The sequence below is a fragment of the Erythrolamprus reginae genome, chromosome Z, assembly GCF_031021105.1.
Source record: "Erythrolamprus reginae isolate rEryReg1 chromosome Z, rEryReg1.hap1, whole genome shotgun sequence".
NCBI classification, from domain to species: Eukaryota; Metazoa; Chordata; class Lepidosauria; order Squamata; family Dipsadidae; genus Erythrolamprus; species Erythrolamprus reginae.
Genome location: NC_091963.1, coordinates 77,648,855 through 77,661,748, shown reverse-complemented (window position 1 = coordinate 77,661,748; position 12,894 = coordinate 77,648,855). Strand labels below are relative to the sequence as shown.

The window sequence follows — 12,894 nt, the reverse complement described above, 5'->3', positions numbered from 1 at the left end:
ATGGGGCAAATGTAGCCCCTTCATCGCAGTGTAAACCTGCCGGGAAAAAGCCCTGCCGGGAGCCACCACCCGGCAGGCAAAATTAAGAAGCCCAGCGAGTTCCTGAAGCTGAAGAAGGGTCACCCTCCAGCTATCTAAAATCATGTCAAGTTTGCTCTGAATCTTGAGCAGCTTGTCCGGGGGCAATCTACAAGATTGCTCCTCTGAGTCCAATTCAATACCCAGAAAAGTAATCCTGGTGGCGGGGCCCTCGGTCTTCTCAGGGGCCAAACGGACCCCCAAACAAGCACAAAGGGTTTCAAAGGCCGACATCAGAGCAAAACATTGTTCTGAATGTGCGGGCCCCGCCAACAGGAAGTTATCGAGGTAATGAATGACCGAACCCAGACCAGAGCGCCTCCTGAGTGCCCATTCCAAGAAGGTGCTGAAGCTCTCGAGCAGGGAGCAAGATATAGAGCAGCCCATGGGCAATGCTCTGTCTACATAAAAACCACCTTCGAAGTGAAAGCCCAGGAGCTCGAAATCGTTTGGGTGTATGGGGAGGAGCCGGAATGCTGACTTAATGTCACATTTACCCATAAAGGCTCTCACCCCACACTTCCTAACCATGGCCACCGCCGCATCGAAAGATGCATAGCGGACTGAGCAAAGCTCATCAGGAATGAAGTCATTCACTGATTCTCCCTTCGGGAAGGACAAGGGGTGAATCAACCTAAATTCACCACTGGCCTTCTTGGGAACCACCCCCAAGGGGGAGACCCGAAGAGCTGGTGAGGGCGGGCACGGGAAAGGTCCCAGTACCCTGCCCTTGGCCACCTTCTTCTGAATTTTAGCCCTACCAATGTCTTCATGACCCACACTTGATCTAAGGTTGTCAGACATGAAGGCCTTCCTAGGCCCAACATATGGGATCCTGAACCCCTCGGTAAAACCCTGTAAGAGGGCAGCCGCCCTCCTACGAGGGTGATACTCCCTCAACAACTCCTCCAGCACTCCCAGCTTAACTGGGCTGGGCCCCTTTTCCCCCAGCAGGCGGGGGGCGCTTAGCCTGTCCCCTCCGTCCTTCCTATCCTTACCCCCTTTAGGATTGGTACAAGTGCTGGTGGCGTGGTATCCCCCACAGTTCCCACACGCATGTCTGTATTTGCAGAAGGGATGGAAACACGCCCCCTTGGCTGCAAACTCATGACACAGAGGGGCAGCTTTTGCTGCTCCTCCCCCAACTGCCTGGGCCACTGGCGACGCCACCGGCTCATCCTCCATATAGTGACCGCTATTCGTGCGGTCGCCTCCCCTAGCCCGGGACATGTGGGTTGCGTTAAACCACAAATCGGGGACAACCACATCCCAAGGGAGCGTGCGCTCAAAAGCCACCCGCATCCTAAAGGCCTCATCGTAGTGGCGCCACACCGTGCCCTTGCACTCAAAATGAGCACGGGCAATCAAGTCAATGTACTTACAGCCTGAGCGTGCTCCCTCTGAATCACCACTGAAGCATAGGTCAGGTATGCATACAGCCATGAGCTGAAGCACCTGCTAACCCTGACCTTCTTGGGCTTATCTACCTTAGCCTCATTCTCCTTCTCCTTTTTAGAAACTTCTCTGTTGAGGAGGGAGAAAAGATCTACATACTCCCCTTTCCAAATATGTTCCCTGACGGTGGGATGAAGGTGAAAACCCAAAGGCGTGGAGGGCAACCCCCATGGAATGGCAACCGCTCTAACAGCAGCTAAAGGGTCTAAGACCATGGGAACTCCTACTGTTGCCTCCCCTGACCCCGTCAATGGCACCGAAGCCATCGAAGGGACCTGTGCCACTGCAGTAGCAATGGGGGAAGCCCACACCTGACTACAGGTGATGGCTGAATTGCCCCCTAAGTTGACCCCACTCCCAAAACCCAGTGGCCCAAAGGCCTGATTGGTCAGAGGGAGGAGCGGTGAAAGTGTTGGGTGTGGTGCAATCTCAGCTACCCCCAAAGGGGTAGAAGCCATCAAAGAGGACGCAGCTCCTAGTGAGCCAGGTGTCGCTGTCATCTGCACGGTCTGGGCTGCTGGTTCACCTGGTGGCCTGCCAAGTGCCGCTGGAGCAGAAGGAGTGGCGCCGCCCGGCCCATATACCAATCTCCAGCGTGCATCTAAATCATCCAGCCTCTCGATGATCCTGGACCAGGAATGAGCAGGTATATTAGAATCAGGTGCAGAAGGACCCCTCATCCTGCCCGCCCTACTGACCCCAGGTTGAGCATCAGCTTGAGCCAGCCGGGCCCTAGCAGAGGGTCTCAAGGCCCTTCTAGGCTGAGCCCTAGTTTCTGTGGGTAATGGTAGAGGCTTCTGCCTTTTGGGAGCCATTGACACAGGATAGCTCAGAAGGGAACAATTAAAAAACTTGCTGCTTGGGAATTGCTCAAAGGAAATCCTTCCTGGAGAGTTAATAATACCAAGCAGCCTATTCCCAAACAAAGGGGAAGCCCACCCCTCGAGCCCGGGGCCTGACGATAACAGGCCCTAACCTGGCCTACCAGGCCTCACACACACACACACACCCCGGCAACAGCAAAATACGGGCCAAATGAGGAGAAAATGAGGAGAAAAGATCCCAAGGGGAAGGCTCCCGACACTGGATAACAGGCCCTAACCAGGCCTATAAGGCCTCACCCCCCCCCCGCAAACATAGTCAAAAAGAGCCCAAAATGGGGGGAAATGAGGAGAAAAGACCCCCCCAAAGGGAAGACTCCCATCTGGGAAGAAGACCCTTTAAATTAAGGGATCCTTAAAATAAGGGATCCCAGCTTTCCATCCCCCATGACACCAAACCGGGCTTCCAACAGTTGCAGCCTAAAATGGCCGATGCCACAAGGCTGTTCGCAAGATGGCTGCCAGAAGGAAAGCGAACCCCAACCGGGTGTTCGCTTCGTCGTCCAGGGCGAAAAGGAGGCCCTGAAGCCTGTCCAAAGCTGGCTGAGATCTCGTGAAATCTCGCGAGATCCCGGCCTTTCCAAGATGGCGGCACGCTGAGGGCCGTGTCTCCCTGGCCCTGCAGCAAAATGGGCCGGGGAGTGAAGCACCAGCCGGGTATTCTTTTATTTTTTTGCTAATAAGGACATGAAACATAATCCTTCTGCTACGAACATAAGAAAGAAGAGCCCGGGGTTTTGGCTTCATTTTCCTTCTTGCAACAAATTTAAGAGTTTTAGAATTTTAATACCTTGTAATACTCTCACTCTCACCCCCTAGAAGCCTCTTCAGAGGTGAGGTTGTAATATTTAAATCTTCAAATCCTTGATTCAACTCTAATGTTCAAAGAAATGAAAGTAAGAAATTAGTTCTGGCCACAGAGTCTCTCAGGCGTATGGATATGATATTTTTTTTTCTTACAAACTTTCAGTTTGCATTTTATTTTAAAAGTTTGTCTCGCTTTTTCTTTTCAAAAAACTATCATATAGAAAAATTTGTACCTTGGATTCTTCTTTTCTATTGTCTCATTTTTCTGCAGTACTAATTTTTTTTCAAAATTTAGTTCTTCTTTTTCTTGTCTTCTTTGCTTCCCACTGGTGAGGTCAGGCTACAATGGTCGATGCCTCTAAGGTGGAGGCTCGGTTCTCCACTCTCCAAAGCGACGGGGTGGTCCTTTCCCTCCAGAACCTCGGCAACGGCTCTTCGGGTGCAGGAAAAAACCCTGTTCTAGGACTGGTCCATCTGGGGCTGATCCAATCACTGGGGGTGACCTTCGGGGGGGGGGTGAGGGGACCTCGGGGACAGACCCCTGTCCCGGAGCCTCCACAGCAGCCCTGGTCCAAACCAGAAATGAGCAGTTTCCCTTCAAGGAGAGAGCATGCAATTCACCTCCCCCCCCCCGTGGTCGCTTACAGGGCAGCGGCATCACGTGGGCAGTGGGGATTCCCTGCCGAATGTATAAGCATCCAGAGCATCTCCGAGCTTCCTGCCTGCTTCCTCGTAGTTAGGGATGCTGCAACAAGCTGAGGCTACGGCATGGGTGGCGGGGATTCCCTGCCTAACATATCAGCATTGGGAGGCTTTCCAGGGCTTCCCCGACTGCTGCTGGACCTTTTTGGAGCACTTATCAGTCGCTTGGAGGATTCGGCCCTTGGACTAGCACCTGCCATTTGGGGGCAGTTCAGAGAGGAAAGGAGGCACACACCCTCCCAGAACGGGCCTTGATCCCGGGCTGCCCATTCGCACAGCTGCCATTAGTTTCCCTTCAGGGAGAGAGCATGCAATTCACCCTGCCCCTCCCCCTCCCCCATGGTCACTTCGGCTGCAGCAGCCAGAAGAGAGCGGTGCCCATGGAGTCCTTAGGCGACTGTGCCTCCAGAGCTGCTGCCTGCCCACAGTGCCCCGCAGGTGGCTCAAGGCAGTGACTGCCATAAGCGCTTGGCTCCACTACCAAAGGCCGGAGAGGGAGGGAGCTTCCCCCCCTCTCTCCTCCCCCCTGGCATGGGTGTTGCATTTTGCAGGCTACCCGGCATTTTTACTGTCCGGGAAACAGGCAAGGCTAGTTTGCAGATGAGTCCTTCCTTTCCAAGGACCCAGCAAAATCTTTTAGCTCCACCAAGGCTTCCTCCCTCCACTTGCTTGCTCACGAGTTAAGGTCCTTGGCTCTTTCTCTCTCCCTCTCTGTCCCAAATGGCAGCCCTCCTCCTGCCCTAGCATTTTGAATCACTTCTCTTTTAAACGTCTGGGTGGCCCAGCCAGACCTGGACAGGCTACCTGGCTTTTAAGGATAAGGACAATGATTCAACAGTCCAATTCAGAAACCTGAAGGAGCCCTAACTCAAACCGCAGCCTCCCACGACTCCTTCTTCTCCCCGCCTGCTCACGTGTGCCCTCACCCCCAGCAGCTGCGCTCGCTGATCAAGAAGCCTTTTCACTTTTTTTGGTCTCTTATTTGTTCTGTGGGGAGTGGGAATGGGATCAATAGGAGGAGGAGGGCACTCTCCTCCTTGCTTCCATTTCTCCTTCCACTGCTCCTTCCACTAAAAACAATTCTCGAACCTGCTGGGGGAGTGGGGGGTTAAAGTCAGCTGCTTTGGGCACCTTGAAGAGACTTCCCAGGAGGAAGTTGGTGCCAGGCACGGAGTGCGAGCCAGGGAGCCTTGTCTGAGGCCAAAGCACCAGTCTTTGCCATGGCTGTGATTCTCCTCTGCCTGCCGCTGCTACCAAAAACATTTTCAAGTAGGGTGGAAGCCCCGCCGGCTGACAAGCTGTCAGGCAGCTTCCCATGCATGTCAATCCACCCATGGGGCTACCTCTGAGCAGTTTGCGCTATCTCCCCCCTCCACCCACCCCCGAACAAGGATCTGAATGCTGGCAGTAATGAGGCAAAAGGGGTGAGTTTTGGGATTGCATGCATCATTCGCTTTTACATTGATTCCTATGGGAAACATTGTTTCATCTTACAAACTTTTCTTCTTACAAACCAATTAAGTTCGTAAAATGAGGTACCACTGTATCTCTTGATCCTTGATTAGCTCACCATTTCTGTACACTAGCTGAGTTCATACATTAACCTCATAATAAAGTTATTTGTCTTTGCCTTAGTGCTGTGCAAACTTCACTGTTATGATTTGTAGATTTGGGGTTGAAAGTTCAGTATTGCTTGTAAATCCTGGAAATTCAGATTTCTTTTTATGAGATGTGCTTAACCAGCCACTGAAACAACTAACAACATTTGCCATGAAATATGTATGTAGCGGGATCGGGGGGGAGCAAATAAATGAAGGAGGCTTTGGTGGGTAGAGGAGGAGACAGAGGGAGTGAAAGAGGAGAAAGGAGGCATTTTTCTGGGGGAATGCTGGAAGGTAAGGATAGGAAGGGATGCCTGGGGAAAAGAAGAATAGGAAAAGACACTTAAGGGGGAAATGGAAGCCTGGAGAAAGTGAGATAGGCAATAAGGAGGATAGGAGATGCTTCTGTGGGCAAGTCTGAGGAAGAGAAGGGGGATAGAATAGGCGACGCTTCTGTGGGACAAGCAGAGGAATCCACAAAGGAGCAGAGGCAGTGGAAGGAGAGCCCAGCAGGCAATTCAAGCGAGAAAGAAGGAGAAGGAAGGAGAAAGGGAGGAAGAAGGGCCAACCAATCATATGAATACCATCTTATCACTTGACCCACCTGCTGGGAAAAGACTGGCCATCATCCCTCCAGGAGACCTGCCTTCTGAGAGGAAACTGATCACCACAACACTAAATGACCCAGGCCAGTAGAGGTGCCTGAGCAAGAGACCAATGTAGACTGGCAGCCATGCCAAGAGGGTCAGGAGAACCCAGATTCCATCGATCCTTTGAGGGTAGTGATACGGGTACAGTTAATCAAAGACTGGGAAACATGTGGCCTTTCAGATATTGATGAACTATAATTCTAAGACATATAATATGCAGTATAGCAGAAAGTGAAGTGTCACATAGATTTAACCAAAGAAAACTAGCAAATATGAAAACAGGATGCAAAATTCTTTCCTTGGATAATGTGTGTGCATATTATTATATACAGAAATATTTTAACTATAGCAAGATGGAATAAAATAATCACATTACACTTTCTAATGTGCTTTGTTTTTCAATAAGCCTGACTGAAATATACCTTTAATTTTTGTGAATTTCACTTCTTCCCAGAATAAACTGTTTTGCTATTTAGGTGTTGAAGTATAAAATACAATTCTACATTCTTACTTAGGTTGGAATGCTATTGTCAGTAATTATGACAAGAGGAAATACTTTTGCCAAAATAGCTATTTGGAAGTCTTTAAAATCATACCAATTAGTTCCAAGTTTATGAATAACTTTATTAGGTACATGAGTAAATCAGCATTTCATTTATTGATAATACAACAAAGAAATTATTTCAAAAATCATAATGACAGAAATGATTAATGACAGAAATAAATATAAAATGATTATAAATTTTGAGATTCATAATAAAAAGCATAATTTAAAATATATAATTGTTAAGGATTCAAGAATGGTCAATGACCATTGGTCATGTACATAGGATCACTGAGGACTTTTAGAACTATAATGATTTTAAAATATTATAATGCTTTCAGGTTGACCTGCTTATTAAAAATCAGTAAATTGCACATTTCAGTCATGCAGTGTCATATATTTGTGACTTTATCAGATTTTATTTTAAGTAGCTTTAAGGAAAAATTCTCATCTGGAAATAAATCTTTTTATCTCACTGAATTTTAATGGAATTGGAAGATGCGAGTTCTATTTATTATCTTCCATTTATCTTGTATATATTCAGTGTTTCCATTTTTATGTCATCATGCTTTCCCTAAATCCATTAAGGTGAAAAGGCAGTTCATGCCTTTGGACAGTTGTAATTTTTCTCATTCAACATACATTTCAAATAATGTTGGCAGGTTAAGTTAACAGTATATTGATTTGTAAATCATTATAATATTGGAAAGATTAAAACACCATTACACTATCTTAAAAACACAAATATTTATTGGTATTACATTTCATTTGTAATCTGAGAAAAAGGTTGAATCAACAAAAAAATGATAGTCTATTTGGAGGGAGGGGATTTCTTTTTCTTTTTAGAAAGACAGACAACTCCAGTGAAAACAAGCAGGAAGACTAGATGCACTTTGCATATCTGAAGAGCTGGTCAATTATTCTGGTTAACTTCTCATATTGGTTGCCCTACTTTGCTTCTCCTCCAGTCCAGGAATCTTTGCTTCAGTATATGGATGCATCATCATATGGTCCGAAATGAGATGAATACATTCTTGGGCTGCAGGAAGAGATTCTGTCATGACAAGGGAACAATTGCTTGAACAGGAGTTTTAGGTGCCTTTTGAATTTCACTCCAACAAAGACGTACAGGACTGGGTTGATGCAACAGTGACAATAGGCTATTTTGCGACTGATATCAAAAGCAAAAAAGATATGATTGCGAGTTTGACATTCTGTCTTGATGACATGCTGAATAGACAAAATATACACAAAGTTAAATACATTGTAAGGAGCCCAACTCAGGAAAAAGACCGCCACAATAGCAAATATGAGTCTTACAGTTCTATACTTTCTTTGAGACCGTGATCTAAGCAAAATTTTAAGCATCCCAATGTAACAAGCTACTATAACAAGAAAAGACAGGAGGAAAAATGTTACTTGCAGGCTCATCTCTATCATTTTCCAGATGAATGATTCTTCGTACTCACAGTGTTGTTTGCCATGATTATCAATTATGACTTCAACAAAAATGATCTCAGGTACTGCCACCATTATGCTGCTGCTCCAAATGATCATGCTCACCAGAATGCTACATTTTTTCGTCTGTGTTCTCATGGTTGATAAGGGATCAACCACAGCCAGGTACCGCAGAATAGTCATGATAGTGAGAAAGATGATACCACCATAATAGCTGATAGAAAATATAGCACTTACTGCCTTGCAGAGAAAATCACCAAATATCCATCCATAATAATGATATACAATCCAGAAAGGCAAAGTGCATGAGAAGGTCAAGTCAGTGATGCAAAGATTCAGGATAAAAAGGTTTGTTAAAGATTTGAGGTTTTCATATTTCATCACGATCCACAAGACGAGGCTATTTCCTACCAAGCTGAAGAAAAAGATCAGAGAATAAAGGATGCAAGTAAATATAGCACTGAATCCGGAGGTCTCGTCCATGTTACAATAATTTGTTTCTATTGGGATATAATAATAAAATGTTGAATTTGAGGTCCATTCATTATCATCTGTTAGGTTAGTCATTTGGATTTGTTGCAAGTTTTCTCACTTCTGCAACTGTGAGGATTGTTTCTGAAACAAACAAGCTAAAAAGTATTAGTAATAGCAGAACAAAGAAAAGAAGAAGGAAATTATTCAATCACCTGCTATCCACTCATCTTTGAATTGCTAATTCTGTGTTTCCCTGAAAATAAGATCTGTCCTGAAAATAAACTATAGCATGATATTTGGGTAAGTGCCTAATATAAGCCCTGCTCCCCAAATACCCCCAAAACTGGATGGCCTCCCATTCCACTGCTGACATAAGATGAGGAAACAGTGGGTGGAACTGCCCACAAGCACACCAGCTTATCTCAGGGAACCCCCCTCCATTCACGCCTGAACAACTGCCTTGTGGTAGCAGTACCGGTACCCATGTGGTAGCTGGCCCACTTCTACTCACTTGTGACCACAATGGAGCTCTTGCTCCTGGAATAAGTCAGTGTGGGACATGTGAGGCAGCTGGCCCCACCTCACCTCATGGCTGCAAGCACTGGCGCATTGTTCAGCTTGCTCCCTTGCGGCCATGAACAAGCAGAAGAAGGCCATACAAGGTCTTGCTGGATGAGGCTGAAGGAGCCACCACTGTGAGGTATGGATGGCCTGGCTGCAGGGACCCTGAGGTAAGTTGTTGTGGGGTATTTGGGGAAACTACACCCCTGCCTCACCTTCTGGCCACAGCACCAGAGTGTCACTCATGGATCAAATAATGATTTCTGCAGGAATGACTGTACATCTCCAAATTCTTGATAGTGCAATAGACAAACCATTTAAGGACCATTTCCACAAGGAAATCAATGACTACATTGAAAATCCGGTTTGACGTCACGTCGTGGCGGAGCAGTCTTCGAGGGCTCTCGAGATCGATCTCCGCGTTTCAGCTCTTAGGTCCGCCATTTGAGGCAATTGCAGCCTGGAGGGACGAGCAACTTTTAGGGGAACTCTCCGCGCACCCATAGCGGTAAGGCAACCCGCGGGGGGAGCGGAGAAACGCCCGGGCCCGGGGCTGAAGAGATCGGCCTGTGCCGATCCGGAGACGTGGCTGCCCAACATCCTGTAGGAAGCCAGAAGAGCAACTAACATAGATCGAGTATCGAGAAATTTGAGTATCGCATTGGATGGTATGATGGTTGGTGAGAGTGAGAAGGGTCTTTACTGAATGGTGGCAAGCGGTGGTGAGCGTACTTCCTTGCTGCGAATAAAAGAACCAACTCGGTGACTCAGCAAGATCATAAGGCGGCGGCCATTACCGAGTGAGGAAGAGAGGTTGGGGGATCGCATTGGGTGGATTAGTGTCGATGGTGGAACCTGGTTGGAACTTTCCCCTGTACCCGGCTTTTTGTGTTGGAGAGGATAACATCTGTTTGGGTCGGCAGCAGGAGCAAAGTGGATTCTAAGTGAAAGTGAATGGTGGTTTGTGGAGGTTGGTGAAAGTTTGTGGAAGTTTTGGAAAGTTGCGAGAAGGAGCGATACTTGGCTATTGGAGTCCCTCAAAACGAACTCTGTGAACTGGAAGCCGGTGCTGATGCAAGGGTAACTCAGCATATACAAGTTTGAAATATTTGATTCGTTGAAAATAATTGAACAGCTTTTGGAACCATAAGTATAAGAGGGTACAAGCGGGCCAAAAGTTTGATACATATTTTTGATTCTCTCTGTCTCTGACTATATCATAAACTTTGAAGATTTTCTATTATACTCCTGATTATTGATTACCTATATTGGATTTAATTCATCTCTTCCTATTATAATACTCTTAGACTTTCTAAATAATTGACTATTTATTTATTTATTTATTTATTAATTATTTGGATTTGTATGCCGCCCCTCTACCAAACAGTTGACTAATACTTGATTAAGGAAATAAATAAATAAATATTGAAGACGGAAGATAGAAGACAGAAGAAAAAGAAATTATCTAAAATTGTCCTAAAATATCTTGTTCCCAATATAATTATAAATTTTATAATCCTTTTCTAATATACCTTAGCTCTTTACTTCAACCTTTTCTTACTCTCTCCTATACTTTAGTAATATAATATAGTAATAATAATATAATATAAGATTCTGATATTTACATACTTACATATTTATATATTTATATATTTATATATTTAGGAATATTGATATTAGATAGATTGGATATAAGTTTTGAATCTCATGTGTAAAGGTTTGTTTAAGATTTAATTAATACTCGCTAATTAACTAAGAACATAAAGTCAAATACCAGAGTACTATTTAATTAAAAATATTAAAGCATTTTTGGAAATAAATTATTGTTATGAAGATTTTATAAAGATTTTATAAATTTAAGTCAATTGACAACTGTATAACTTTTGATGAATTGATTAGACTGAATAGATATTGATTGTTATTTAAATCAACCAATTAATTTAAATCAACCAATTAATTAATTAACAAATTCAATTGTTCAGCTATTTTTATTAATCATATTGAATAATTATAGAAATTGATTAACTGACTATTTGATTATCTGACTGCCCAATTACCTGGTGGGCAAATTGATAGTACAACCTGTGATACTGTGGGTATTAAGCTTATTTAAAATGTCAAGGCCTTTAGCAAATACCTCCCAATTCAAAGGTGGTAATAAACCTGTAACACCCCAACCTACAACCCCCCAGAGTTCTAAAGGGGCAGAAAGTGTGACAGCTATGGCTTCCCAGTCTTCAGCAACTACACTTGCATCACTGCAAGAGCTAATATTAAAAATGCAAGAATCCTTGGACCAAAATTGTGAAAAATTGGCGGGGAATATAGAGAATGTAAGAGGGGAAATTCAAAAAGATATACAGAGAGTGGAAGACAGAGTAGGTAAGATCGACGGGAAAATTGAGCTTATTCAAAGCGCACTTTCTGAGAACGCACAAAAGATACAGGAGATAGAGCAGAAAAATGAAAAGTTGGAAGCTAAATTGCAGGAAACAGAAGAAAATACAATGTCAGCCATCAAAAACATGGAAGAGGCCTTATTAAATATGGAGCTTGAAAAAGCCTCTTTTTTCTTAAGATTTCAAAACATACCAGAAACTAAGGAAGAAAACATAGCAGAAACAATGGCGGAGATAATAGCGGGTGTAACGGGTTCAACAGCTAGAAGGGTACTGAAGGAAATAGACGAAATATATCGTGTGTACACTGGTTACGCCCACAGGAATAAATTACCTCGAGAAGTCCATGTTAGGTTTGTTAAAAAAACAGTGAGGGATGAGATATACCACTTGGCCAAAGATGACCCGATAATACATAAAGGAAAGGAGGTAATAGTTCTAAAGCAAATCCCCAGGCGAATTAGAGAAAAGAGAAGACAATATCAAATTTTGACATCTAAACTACACCGACATAAAATCTCCTTTAGGTGGCTTATCCCCGAAGGCCTTCTAGTCACCCTCTTAGGGAAAAAACACAGGATTAACACAATTGAAGAGGCTCAAAACTTTTTAGATCAAAATATTAAGATAATTGAATCACAGGAATTAGGGGGAAGAGGGAGAAAGGAGGTGGAGAGTAGAGAGGAATCGATATCGGATGAGAATATACAAGAACCTGAGATCAGATACAAACGACCAATCAATGGCAAAGAAGGGGCAACTACAAGGTCCAGAGCAGGAGGTAAAGAGCGGAACTAAGGAAACAACTATAGATGAAGAACTATCACTAATATCCATAAACATCAATGGTATAAATGCTTCAAAGAAAAGGAATAAAATATGGCACAAATTAACTAAAAGCAACCCAGATATAACCTGTCTCCAGGAAGTACACATCAAGAAAGATCAGCACTCAGTCTTAGAATGTCCAAAACTAGGGAAACTTTTTGCTTCTCTAGCCCCAGTTAAGAAACGCAGAACTGTAATTTATGTTAAACCACGATTAAATCCCAAATTACTATATTCTGATGAAGAAGGAAGAATCTTGGCAATACAAATAAACAAAGGGAACACCCCCCACAGTAATAATCTCAATATAAGCGCCAAATATAAAACAGGCTGAATTCTATGCTAAAATACACAAAATTTTATTAGATATTGACTCAAAAAAATTTGTAATAGTCGGAGATTACAACTCGATAGCGGATAGAAAAAAAGATTACAAAAGTAATAATAAGAAAAAAG

At 44.2% G+C, this 12,894-nt stretch overlaps 1 protein-coding gene across 1 annotated transcript; it reads right to left on the bottom strand.

Annotated features, from left to right (window-relative positions):
- Window positions 1–7,702: 7,702 nt before the first annotated feature.
- Window positions 7,703–8,743, bottom strand: XCR1 (X-C motif chemokine receptor 1). Its single transcript, XM_070727059.1, has 2 exons — window positions 8,188–8,743; window positions 7,703–8,100 (listed from the first exon to the last, which is right to left on the bottom strand). The coding sequence occupies exons 1-2, from the start codon at window positions 8,741–8,743 to the stop codon at window positions 7,703–7,705; spliced, it is 954 nt and encodes a 317-aa protein (XP_070583160.1).
- Between the last annotated feature and the right edge of the window lie 4,151 nt (window positions 8,744–12,894).

Excerpts from the sequence above, each read along its gene's own strand:
- XCR1 (XM_070727059.1), bottom strand. The coding sequence starts at position 8,743 with ATGACTAACCTAACAGATGATAATGAATGGACCTCAAATTCAACATTT. Across the intron at positions 8,101-8,187 it reads TAATCATGGCAAACAACACT|CTTGTTACATTGGGATGCTT; the intron begins GTGAGTACGAAG and ends TTGTTATAGTAG.